The 11,806-nt window shown below is 40.8% G+C and overlaps 2 protein-coding genes across 2 annotated transcripts; one reads left to right on the forward strand and one right to left on the reverse strand.

Annotated features, from left to right (window-relative positions):
- The first annotated feature begins 770 nt into the window (after positions 1–770).
- LOC118100617 (7-methylguanosine phosphate-specific 5'-nucleotidase) lies at positions 771–5,554 on the forward strand. The gene is made up of 10 exons (XM_035145913.2): positions 771–962; positions 1,471–1,545; positions 1,753–1,851; positions 1,959–2,028; positions 2,158–2,204; positions 2,334–2,419; positions 2,789–2,878; positions 3,312–3,474; positions 3,686–3,886; positions 3,991–5,554. The coding sequence occupies exons 1-10, from the start codon at positions 960–962 to the stop codon at positions 4,105–4,107; spliced, it is 951 nt and encodes a 316-aa protein (XP_035001804.2). The 5' UTR covers positions 771–959; the 3' UTR covers positions 4,108–5,554.
- fkbp10b (FKBP prolyl isomerase 10b) lies at positions 5,371–10,889 on the reverse strand. Its single transcript, XM_035145912.2, has 10 exons — positions 10,490–10,889; positions 9,436–9,581; positions 8,617–8,806; positions 8,284–8,429; positions 7,671–7,860; positions 7,430–7,575; positions 6,953–7,142; positions 6,717–6,859; positions 6,323–6,486; positions 5,371–5,850 (listed from the first exon to the last, which is right to left on the reverse strand). The coding sequence occupies exons 1-10, from the start codon at positions 10,690–10,692 to the stop codon at positions 5,656–5,658; spliced, it is 1,713 nt and encodes a 570-aa protein (XP_035001803.1). The 5' UTR covers positions 10,693–10,889; the 3' UTR covers positions 5,371–5,655.
- Between the last annotated feature and the right edge of the window lie 917 nt (positions 10,890–11,806).

Below are 11,806 nucleotides of genomic sequence, written 5' to 3' on the forward strand. Positions count from 1 at the left end.
CATTTTACAAGCTGATGATGAAATATATTTGTTTTGCTTTGCTTCATGATATTTGTCAGGGACTCATTAACAGTGATTTAATATATGCTAAATGCATTTAGCCAAACAGCTAATTTTCTTTCCAAGTGTCTTGAGGTGTTGATGTTGCTCAAAAGCAGACAAGCTACAATAATAAACTAGGGCTACGTTGTAGCACTAACGGGCCCGAGCACAGGCATTTTGAAGCCTGTTGCGGTTAGTGGAGAGAGCGATCAATAGGGCCTCCCACCGTTCGGTGCCAATTCAGATGTAAAGTAAACCCTCTATAATTACGATAATTGCTCCTATATAAATGTTGACATGTATGTATATATGTGCTTTTTTCAAAGTTATAGATCGTGTGTGTGTGTTTTTGTGTTATAGATTCTGTCAGTACATTTCCATAGATATGTTCCCTGCACTAATAGTTTGTTTTAATGGTGTAGTTCATTTGTGCATCGCCCTGAAAAAGCCCCAAAAGGGAAATACAAATCCTTCGAAATACAATAGGGCCTCCCACCGGAGGTGCTCGGGCCCTAATTACTCAATGTCTTTATGTCACAATTTAAGATTATAGTTTTGTCAATATTTTAAGTCACAGAACATTTCTACATTTTTTACAGTACAGAATAAATTATTTCATGATTAGTAAAGAAAAATAAGACAAAATTCGACATGACTTGGATGATATGGCTATTTGTTTCTACGCTGAGGCAGTAGGAACAAATATGCGTCGGAACCATGTTCGTACGGTCCGCGTTTGCAGGGGGAACGCTGCGGGTGGGACCCACACGGAGGATGTAAACAAATCCTCCAGAGCTGTTTCTTTGTTTTTTAGCAGTTTTTTAATTATTTTTCTTAAACCAACAGCTCGTCTTTGAAAACAATGAACTGCTTGTGATGAACAGAAGTTCAGAGGAGACTCGTCACTTCGTTTGAAAATGGTAAGTTGAGGTTTTTTCATCGAAGTCGTCGTCGAGACTTGCGATTAAACTTCATTTTAGTTCATATTTAGGACGTGAAAACCACCGGGAGTGATGAGTTTACACTCAGAAACAAGAAAGTTTTATATAACAGCTGAATAATGGTGTGAAATCTCACTGAATACACATGTTTACCTTTTTGAACCGAGCAGCTGTAAACTGCCTGAACATTAGGTCTAATTTAAAGCTAATAAAATATGTTTATAGTGACAAGCTATTTGAAATTCTCTGATAGATTGAATCAGTTTAAACTCAAGTGAATATACATTTATTATTCCGTTATTAATGGAATATTTATTCACTCTATATAGTTAATTATCTTTGGACTTTTTATGCATATCTGACTAATATAGTTTGAATTAATTAAATGGAACTGTACCAACTGAAAACTGTCCAAATTTCATCAGTATTTTAAAAACCCAACTCTATAAAATTACTAAATGAGTTTTCCTCTTGGCTTCACGTGCAGATTTACCATATTCCATGGATCTACACACCGGCGCGGACTGTCCTTGCCATCTGGCACCAGCTGACCAAAACCCCGGTAAAGATTAGTGGGAGTAAAATCTCGTAAACTTTGTGTGATGATCTTGATATTAACCCATTAACAACATGTTGCCGGTTCAATGCGTGTACTTAAGTATAAATCCTCCCTGGAGTCTTTTTTTGCCGCCATCGCTCTCCTTGTTTTCTGCTCTCTCACGGTATGAGGAAGAACATGAATTGTAAGACCGAGCTCTTTTCTGTTCAGATCCCAGAGCTGGCCAATTGCTCTGTGCTGATGAGGGAGCGCAGCAGAGTGGAGGAGACCATCCACGCCATCCAGCGAGCAGGTGCAGGCAGCCTGCAGGTCAGAGAACTGAGCGGAGGAGGGCACATTTTCATCAGAATCTCATCAGGACCGAGAACGCCACTGTGTAGTTCTGTTTTCAATTCTAAAAAGTACTGTCGTCTCAGGTCATCGCAGACTTCGACATGACGCTGACCAGATTTGCTCACAACGGCAAGAGAGTGCCCACCACCCACAGTAAGCACACGGGCCACATAGATCATCTGCATCACGATCATCAGGGTCCTGATTATTTGATGTTAACGATTTATGAATTTCTTGTGCCTTTCTGAAACTAATACAAACCTGTTTTCCTTCCATTTGCAGACATCCTGGATAGCCAGTTATTGATTAATGAAGACTGCACTAGAAAGGTAGGATTTAGGATTTGTTAGCTACTCTATAATTTTGCATATAATTCCACTATGAACAATTACACTCTGATACGTATATGTAGTTTGTCTATAAATAATTTTTCAGTATTCTATGTTGGTTTATTGCAGATGAGGAAGCTTTTGAACACCTACTATCCCATAGAGATCGATGCAAGTCTGAGTGTTGAAGAGAAGCTGCCTCTCATGGTGGAGTGGTAAGAAAACTCATAGCACTTCTGTTTAATATGTGCAGTTTGTGAACCATGTAAAATGTTCAATATTACTACTTACACTCAAAATGGTAGAAATGTTATGGAAGGACATGAAGCTCAACAAATATCAGAAGTGAAACTTATTTCTTAAGAGCAACGGTCGATCTGCAGGACTGAACATTGACTGAAAGCCAAAACAATATCTAATCTTTAAACATTCTGCTCAATAAATATGTGAAGATCAAAATGCAAAACGTTTTGTTTTTTTCCAGTAGTTTGAATCTGGAGAAGTCAGTTTCCTGTGTAGTAAATAAAAGGTCATTAAAGCTGAGGATGTTTTGGATCCTGACGTTGTCCTTGTGCTCTCGACAGGTGGACCAAAGTTCATGAGCTGCTGATTCAGCAGAGGATCAGAAAGGACATGCTCGCCCAGGCTGTGAAGGAATCCAGTGCCATGCTCAGGTAAACACAGAGTTACAGTCAAATGGAGTTTACCCAGAACACCTACAGATGTTATAAGTAACGATAGACTATATATAAAAAAAAAAATGTCCTCATGTAATTGGGACCAAATTCATATTTTCATGAGAAAACTAAAAGAGCTGAGGTCCATTTAAATAATTTTGCTGGTTAAAACTGGTCATAAAAAATGGGCATCAGTTTGATCAAATACATATTTTAACGTGAAACATTTTGTATAAGATATTTGATTTGATATATATTTCTCAATCTTAGTTCTTGTTATACTAGTTGAAGGAATCTGGAATAGTCAGTGTTTGTTTCTCGTGTGTAATATTCTTTAATTGCTTCTCAAGTTTACATTAATGTTAAACCCTCTGCTCAGATAGTCATTAGTTAATGTGTGTAATCCAATGAGGTGTGTGTGTTTGTTTAGGGACGGCTCCCAGGTGTTTTTTGAGCGTCTGGCAGAGCAGCAGGTTCCTCTGTTGATCCTCTCGGCCGGCGTCGGAGACGTCCTGGAGGAGGTGATCCGACAGAACCACGTTTTCCATCCCAACGTCCACGTCGTCTCTAACTACATGGACTTTGACCAAACTGTGAGTTGGACCATGGCTGCCTCCACATGCATTTTATCACATGTTCACTATTGTACCAATACTTTTTTTCCTCATTAGTTTATTGATTTCAGGGTATGAAAAAATATCTGAATGATACCAGAGACCAAACAAACCACTATAGATACAGTGCACATGAGCAAATAAGGCTTAAATTCAACTTCAGTCTCTTAAACACTGTCTTGTTGTTAAGGGCGTCCTTCAAGCCTTCAAAGGTCAACTCATCCACACGTTCAACAAGAGGGAAGGTGCTCTGTCACACGCCGCCGGCCTCAGGGAGCTGCAGGGTCGACCCAACGTGCTGCTGCTGGGAGACTCGCTGGGAGACCTGACCATGGCTGACGGGGTGTCCGAGCCCCAGAACGTCCTGACCATCGGCTTCCTGAACGACCAGGTCTGACCACAGTGCATGGACTAATGTTGGGTGACTGTGCTGGGATCAGTTGTAGACAGTTGATTGATTGATTGACACTGGGTATTTCATCGTTTGTCTTTCAGGTAGAAGAGAGGAAAGAGTCGTACATCAACTCCTTTGACATCGTGCTGGTGAAAGACGAGACGATGGACGTTCCGAATGCCATCCTCAGATATATTACCTCATGGAGAGACAAGTGAGACACACAGACGGACATGTTCGCTCCATTTACAGTGTTGCAAGCTGGACAATCGCACATCATGATCATAACTTACCTCAAACGAGACCTCAAAACGGACCTTTTCACTTCGGTCTCCCCTGAAGGGGATAATGGTGCAAATCATGCACAGTCTGTACTGTTTCTAATCTGTTACATTTACATGTTTTAACTTGAATCTGCTTAAAAAACACCTCACAACCAAAGTCCAAATGTTAAAAATATCTTAAATAGGTCTTTAATTATTGACCTACTTTTGTAGAATTTCTGATTTACTTCAGTTTTGCAGCCAAATCAGATTTACTCTCTTACAGCTGTTTACTTTCTTACGTTCTACTTTCTTTTAACACTGTGAATGCCTGATGCTCCAGGCTATCGTCCCTTTACTTGCAGGGGATTCTGGGATGTGTGTGTTCATTACAAGTGTTTTTCAGCTGAATTTCTGGCTGCTGCATAGAAAAACTTAATGTTGAGCTAGCTGCACTTTACTATGGGTGTAATAATTATGATTTAGAAGACAATATGGAGATGGACAAGCTTGTAAGTTTGCTCTGCTCCATTTTTAAGATGCATTTTCTAATTCAACACAAGTTGGGATTTTCTCCCAGTAAACAGCAAAGTTGCAGGAAAATTCTAAATCAAATCCATGAATTAAATTTTTTATGCTGCCTCTCAAAACTATTTTCCTTGGTGGAGATGTTTCTTTATTTCCTCATCTTCTTAAAAAAAAACTGCACATTCACGTCTGAGTGTTTTATGCAGAGTTGCAGCCTTTCTTGTCACATTGTCACCAGACACACTCCTGTGTGATCCCCCTGATTGGAATAAATCATGAATACGCCACTTATTGGTGATAGAAATACAACCAAAGCTGTTTAGCAGTTTCATAAGACACTTTATTTCAGATTTGGAAGTGAGATTTTTACCATCAGAACCAGTGATAACATCTGTCCATACAATCTTCTTGGCAAAACCTGTTACTTACCCACAGTGCAACTCTAACTGCTTACGGCTCAACCAGAGGTTTAATGTGTCTCACTGTAATGATCAAAGACCTGTGAACAAATGGGTGTACTTCTCATATAGATTTTACTCTGGATCTTTCACCCAAAATTTAAGGAATATTTATTTTGATGTGCAGCTTTATAAAGCTTTTTTTTAAACCACATGTTGTCTAACCTCTGTGATAAATAAACAGCCTATGTGATTATTTTAATTTAACAGTCATAGAAGAACTGGAACAATGTTGTTTTCTTACATTTTAATTCACGTGAATTCAGGAAAATTAAAAAGGTGCTTGTTCAGTTTTCTGGAATCCAACTCTCAAACAAAAACACTCATACAACACAAAACTCTGCAAAAAGATCACTTGCACTTTGTTCTTGTCATTTCAAAAACTGTCCAACAATAAAACCTGTTTGGGAAAAGTCTCTCGTTGATGTTCTTCTTTTTTTTTTTTTTAATTTTTTTTAAAAGGTGTTGGTATCTCCCTGAGAGAGTATGTAAAAAAGATCTGTCCTCCTCCTCATCATCACAGCTCCTCGTGCTTCATATCTTCCCGCTCCTTGTCCTCCTCCACCTTCAGTTTCAGCTCGTCGGCCGTGATCACTCCGTCTTTATTTCGGTCCTGGTTTTCAAACATGTCGACAACGACCTGCTCCATAGTCAGACCGGGCTTGATACGACCTTTGCCCTCGGCGACCTGCAGCTTGATGAACTCCCCAAACTAGAAACAGTCAAAGAGGAATATGAACGGATTAATAACAGTGTGGAGGTAATTCATTCGATCTTTTGTCTTTTTTTTTTCCACTGGAAATAAGAAAAATTAATAAATAGATAAAACAACAACATAAACAAGATTTGAAATTTTTAAATAAATTGATCTGAAAACATTGAATCTGTAACTGAAACTGAAAAATAGATATTTATCCAAAAAATATCAGAGTTGAACATCTACTGTGCATTTCCATGACGACTGGGCAGCTTCTTCTGCTGTTGAAGATCATTTGATTCGAACTGTCAACCTCTGTTTTCAGGGTCAGGAATGAAGTTTAATATTAAATCTTTAAATTTATTTTATTAGCCTATGTTTTTGTAGGACAATGAAAGAAAAGGCCCCATGTCATTGCTGACACCACCACCAGATGTCACCAAAGTACGGACGTCCTCTGGCGATCACAGGCTCAGCTGCTGCCTACCTCTTCCTGTGGAACCTCCTCGTTCTTGTTGGCGTCCAGAGCTTCGAACAGGTTTGCAGGAGTGTGTGCGAGCCACACGAACAGGTAACCAGGGGGGACTCCCTTCTCGAAGCTCACCAGCTCAATTTCAAAGACCAGCACAGCGCTGCCCGGCACACCAGTGGCTGACAGACGAAAAGTAAGAGAGACACGGTTTAGGTTTGGCTTTAACTCCATTAAAGAGTGTGTGTGCAGCTTGTTCATAGATTTTGTGTTATATAACTGGTAGTAATCCCCTCAACAAGTGCAATTGTAGCTTGATAAATGTAAAAATAATAATCAAACCATCTTTCTTCTGATTAAAAAAGTACAATGTGTGTGGTCGGTTGTCATGAAGGCGAAGTTTTAGTCTCACCTCCTTTCTCTCCGTGGCCGAGGTGGGGGGGCACCGTCACAACCCTCCTCTCCCCCAGGCACATGCCGCGCAGACCGCTGTCCAGCCCGTCGATCACTTTTTCTGCGCCCAGCACCGCGTCCTGAAGGTTCTCATAGCTGTGTCTGAGGGCAGTGATAGATTATGCATTCGTCAAAATGAAAGTGGACATGTGTTGTTTTACGCTGCAGCCGAGAGTGTGCGTCTGCCGGACTCACGAGGAAAAGAGCAGCGTGCCGTCCATCAGCGAGCAGTTGTAGTTATAGCGGACGAGGTCGTTCTCCGCCGTGGTGTCGTTACACACTTCGGGTTTGTGGGTGACCTGGATGTTCACTGTGTCGTTGGGGTTGTGGAAGTCGATGACGTGGACGTCAAAGACGAGCACGGCCGAGGGAGGGATGATGTTACCTGGAAGGATCACAGAAAATGTTTAATTTACAACAAAGAAACGTGAGAAGGCAAGAGAAACAAATGTTTATTTTTTCTAAATGCTTATCAAAACCTTGATTTTCTTAGTTTTTATAATCACTTTATTCTTTTAAAGCACTTTGAAATTCAAGATGTCAACGGCTTTGTGTCAGTGGACCTGTGTCAAATGAATCAAGTGTTATAATTAAATGTAGTTTTAAAGTTCATTTGTGGTTTGTTTTTCTCAGAGTTTGCGACACGCTGCAGTAAAGGATGCACAAACTTACCAGCTCCTTGCTCTCCGTACGCCAGGTGTGGAGGGATGATGACCCTCCTCTTCTCCCCGACGCAGACTCCCACCAGGCCCTGGTCCATGCCTGCGATCACGTACCCCATCCCGATGTAGGTGTTGTACGTGCTGTTCCTCTGGTAGCTGTGGGCACAGGCAGGTTTCAATTAAATTACTTTTTAATCCCCAGAATAATTTTGTGTAAAAAAGATCAAAAATCTTCACTGTCTGAGTCTCACCTGGTATCAAAGGTGCGTCCGTCCAGGAAGGTGCCGTTATAGTGGTAGCGGATGTAATCCCCGATGACGGACTTGCGAGTGCACGACTCAGGAACCACCTGGTTCTCATAAGTGATGTTGTCCTTCGAGTTATGAATGTCCACCAACAGGACGTCAAACACCAGCGTCGCCTGGGAGGGGATCTCTGTGCCTGGTGAACAGAAAGCAGAGAATTTAAAAACTTAACAAATGTCAAATGGTTTGATAGAGTTTTATTTTGATTATTTTATCTAATTTGTGTTTGTAAGTAATTTATTACTTGTTCTGCTAATAAGTTCTCTTCACTGTATGTTCTTCTACAAAACACAAGGTGACAGAATATAATGAAATAAAACATATTTGATCTATATTTTAGTGCATACTAAACAGACTAACTTTCTGTTTACGTTGTCAGTTTCACACCAAAACACACTCAGTGTGTGTGTGTATCTTTAAGGCCAAACAAATGTGTAAAAGTATTTTCTGTGACATGTGAAATGTATTTTATGGATGAGATGTGATTTGGGGTATTTGCCTGTTGCAACACTTTTATTTTAACCAACTCGTTCTCTTCCTTCCCGTCTCCTGTACTCACCGGATCCCTTCTCTCCGTAGGCTTTAAATGGTGGGATGACGATATGTCTGATCTCTCCCACACACATGCCCATCAGGCCCTCGTCCATGCCCTTGACCAGCCAACCCTCGCCCACTAAGGTGTTGTGGGTCTGCTTCCTGTTGTAGCTACGTAGGGCTCATACAAGCGCATTGTCAAACACAACCTCACACAGACAACACATCTGGATGACACAATACAAAAACACACAAGAGCTGTCATTCAGACGGGGGCTTCGTTTCAGAGAGAGAAACACTGCATTTGACATTGTTTCATTAAAAAGGCAATAACCGATCACAGACACTCGAAAATCACCTGGATTCAAAGACGCTGCCGTCGAGCAGGGTGCCGTTGAAGTGGTAACGCACGAAGTCGGTGCGCATCACAGAGCGTTTGCAGTCTTTGGGGGTGGTGACGGTTTTGGTGACGACCAGGTCGGCCTTGTTCCACACATCCAACAGATGGATCTCAAACACCAGGGTGGTGTCGGGAGGAACCACGTCACCTGAAGATAACAATCATCAATATAATATAACATCGGTACAAAATTATATATGAGCAAAAGCTTTGAAAATCTTGAAATTTAAACTTTCAATGAAACATCTTATTTCCTCAAGTGATGCCAAAGTGTAAACAGGATGTTAGGACACGCTACAAAACGCCTGCATTGCTCTGAATTGATTTGTATCTACTGGTGCTCAATGAAGTTTTATTTCCTTATTTTGACAATATTTTATGTGCCTTTTATTGTGAAGGACTTTGTGATCTGATCTATAAAAGTGCTGTTCAAGTAAAACATGTAAAGTCTTACTTCCTTAAATGACTTTTTAAAGTTAAATAATAACATCTTATTTTGTTATCAGTTCTTTTTCATTACATGTTGAACAGAAATGTGCAAATCCATCACTAGACCTGAAACATGAACAGGGCTGGATTAGCCCACTAGGCGGCCCAAGGGCAGAAATGAGGGGTGGGCCCCTCCTTAAACAAACCATTCAAACTCTGAAGTGCTGTGGCCTCAGTTTGTGCAAGAAAACAAATGTAAAATTTGTACTTTGAACGTACAAAAGCCTATTTAAGTTAATTGTTTTTATGACTGAAGCATGTTGAAATAAATGGGACATTTTGTCTTACCTGCGCCGGTGCTGCCGTAGGCCAGGTGAGGTGGGACGGTGATGCTCCTGCGCTCGTTCACACACATGCCCTGCAGGCCTTTATCTATACCAGCGATGAGTCGACCTTCTCCTAACAGACCCACCTTAGCTGCTCCTCTCTGGTGGCTGGAAGAGGAAAAAAGGATATTATTATTATTATTTTTATTAATTGGTTCTGCTATCTTTAATAGCACCATTATATCTACAAGTGTGACTATTCTTGTTTTCTTAAAGCTCCACTGTGTAGGATTTAGGTGAAAAGGATCTATTGGCAGAAATTGAAAATAAAATAATCCCTTATGTGTTTTCTTTACCCTGGAATGAGCCTTATATTTACTTTGGGTCCTCTCTACGGAGGGGGCCATGTTTTTTACAGTAGCCCAGACAAGACAAACTAAACCCCTTTTGAGTATTCATGACAAGTGAAGGGGGAGGGTGACGTGAGGGGTATTCAACTGCAAACATGCGACTTCACCACTAGGTGTCATTACATTCCACACACCGAGCCTTTAATAGAAGGCAGTCAGGCAGAGGTTAAATGATAAAACTGTATTCTATTTTTTACAATTATTCTTTTTTCTCTCCGGCTCTATTCTCTCCCCACATTGAGTCTGGTTCATAAAAAAGTTTCTCCATATCATAAAAAAGTTTTTTTTATTCATCCACATTCACCAACTATTTGCTCCATTGGGTTCCTCCGTAGTTTTCTACGGTCTCGTCCTCATCAAAAAGTGCCTGGAGATGATGTAGGTTGTAATTTGGAAAATTAAAATTGAGTTGAATTGAAAGTCGTAGTAAAAAAAAGTGCATCTGCGGGGCACGTAGGTCTTTCCACCCTTTTCAGCTGCAAACTTGTTTTAACGTGTGAATCATTATCGTGTCAGCGTATCTATCCTGCTTTAAACGCCGCTGCTGCAGCCTCGGGCTGGGGTCTGGTCCCAAGCAGGCCTCCGTGCAGCGGAATGCGAGCAAACCGAGCTAAAATAAAAAATAAAAGCATCGAGATTTTCACATGCAAACCGACTTTAACTCACCTGGAATCAAACGTTTTCCCGTCGACGAACGTGGCGTTGTAGTGGTAGCGCACGAAATCCCCTTCCTTCGCCTCCCGGCTGCAGACTTTGGGGGTGAAGGATTTGTCCACGACTACATCTCCCAACACGGGACTGGGGTTACTCTCCACCGAGGAGGACCACGTACAGAGCAGGACAACGACGAGGCAGCAGCAGGAAAACATCCTCACACACTGGGAAAAACTTGGATGAGTTAAGAGTCGAATCAGATAAAGTTAAGTTAGGAGGCTGCGGCTGTGTGCGCTCTTTACGCACGAGTGAGGATGTGTCTGTGGCGCAGGGCAGCGGCGTCTGGAGCCTGTAAACGTGGACAATCTCCAGGTTAGTGTGCGTGAGGACGTTTTTTTCTCTTTTTCCAACCAGAGGGAAGGGTGGAGGGGCTGTTGAATGTGGGACGCGCCTCCGTCAAACTCCCCGCAGTGAGAAGAGAGCATCACTTCCGTTACAATCACGAAATGAAAAAACCCACACGTTTCAGTTCGGCCACGTTGAGAAGGAGCAGAGTGACAATAGTTCTTCCAACTTTTTTTCCAACTCTGCTCCTCATTGGTTTATAGTTTTGGCGAAACACAGAAACTCAGATCAGCAGAATCTGTGCCTCAGTTTAAAAGCAGTTAAAACTCCACTGTATAGATGATCATTTGTTATAGTTATCTTTTTATTTTACTTTTCTATCTTTGCTTTTCTATTTTATTTTTGGAAACACCTTGCCACTCTGGTTTTGAAAGGTGCAATAGAAATAAAGTTTATTATTATTATTATTATCTTTCAATAGATCTTAAAACATAATTTCATACAAGTGCTTTTACATTTCATTCGTTTTACATAGTTCTACTTTTTTTCTTTTATTTCACATCTGTTATTAATTTCACTTTTAAAATTTGAAAAAAGTTTTTAAAAGTTCTATATAAACAAAATTGATTATTATTACCATCATCATAACTGTGACACTGCCTTTTCTAGAACAGGGATATAATGGAGTGTGTGTGGTTTCTTTTGTAATAAATAGATAATAAATTCAGATTTTATTATAGAGCAGAAATTCAAAACAATTTTTTTTTTGCTTTTGTTTAACTCACACTATTAAAACTTGTCATTCTTCCGCTTTTATTTTGGAAGAGGATGTTGCTCCAGCACAGCTGTACACAGCTGCAAGGGGGGGAGGGGGATGAGGAGGAGAGGAGGGAGGAGAGGAGAGGAGGGAGGAGCGGCTCTCTCTGGAACAGCCTCCGAGCCGTAAAGTGTCCTGGGACCTCAAGGCTCTAAGCTTTTTCATTA

The sequence above is a fragment of the Hippoglossus stenolepis genome, chromosome 21 (genome assembly GCF_022539355.2).
Source record: "Hippoglossus stenolepis isolate QCI-W04-F060 chromosome 21, HSTE1.2, whole genome shotgun sequence".
Classification (NCBI taxonomy): domain Eukaryota; kingdom Metazoa; phylum Chordata; class Actinopteri; order Pleuronectiformes; family Pleuronectidae; genus Hippoglossus; species Hippoglossus stenolepis.

Bases quoted from the DNA above. Each gene is read 5' to 3' on its own strand.
- LOC118100617 (XM_035145913.2), top strand. The intron at 2,420-2,788 runs GTAAGAAAACTC...TGCTCTCGACAG, and splicing joins CTGCCTCTCATGGTGGAGTG to GTGGACCAAAGTTCATGAGC. The intron at 2,879-3,311 runs GTAAACACAGAG...GTGTTTGTTTAG, and splicing joins GAATCCAGTGCCATGCTCAG to GGACGGCTCCCAGGTGTTTT.
- fkbp10b (XM_035145912.2), bottom strand. From the start codon at position 10,692: ATGTTTTCCTGCTGCTGCCTCGTCGTTGTCCTGCTCTGTACGTGGTCC. The intron at 9,582-10,489 runs GTGAGTTAAAGT...TTCCTCTTCCAG, and splicing joins GGGAAAACGTTTGATTCCAG to CCACCAGAGAGGAGCAGCTA. The intron at 7,861-8,283 runs GTGAGTACAGGA...TCTGTTCACCAG, and splicing joins CTACGGAGAGAAGGGATCCG to GCACAGAGATCCCCTCCCAG.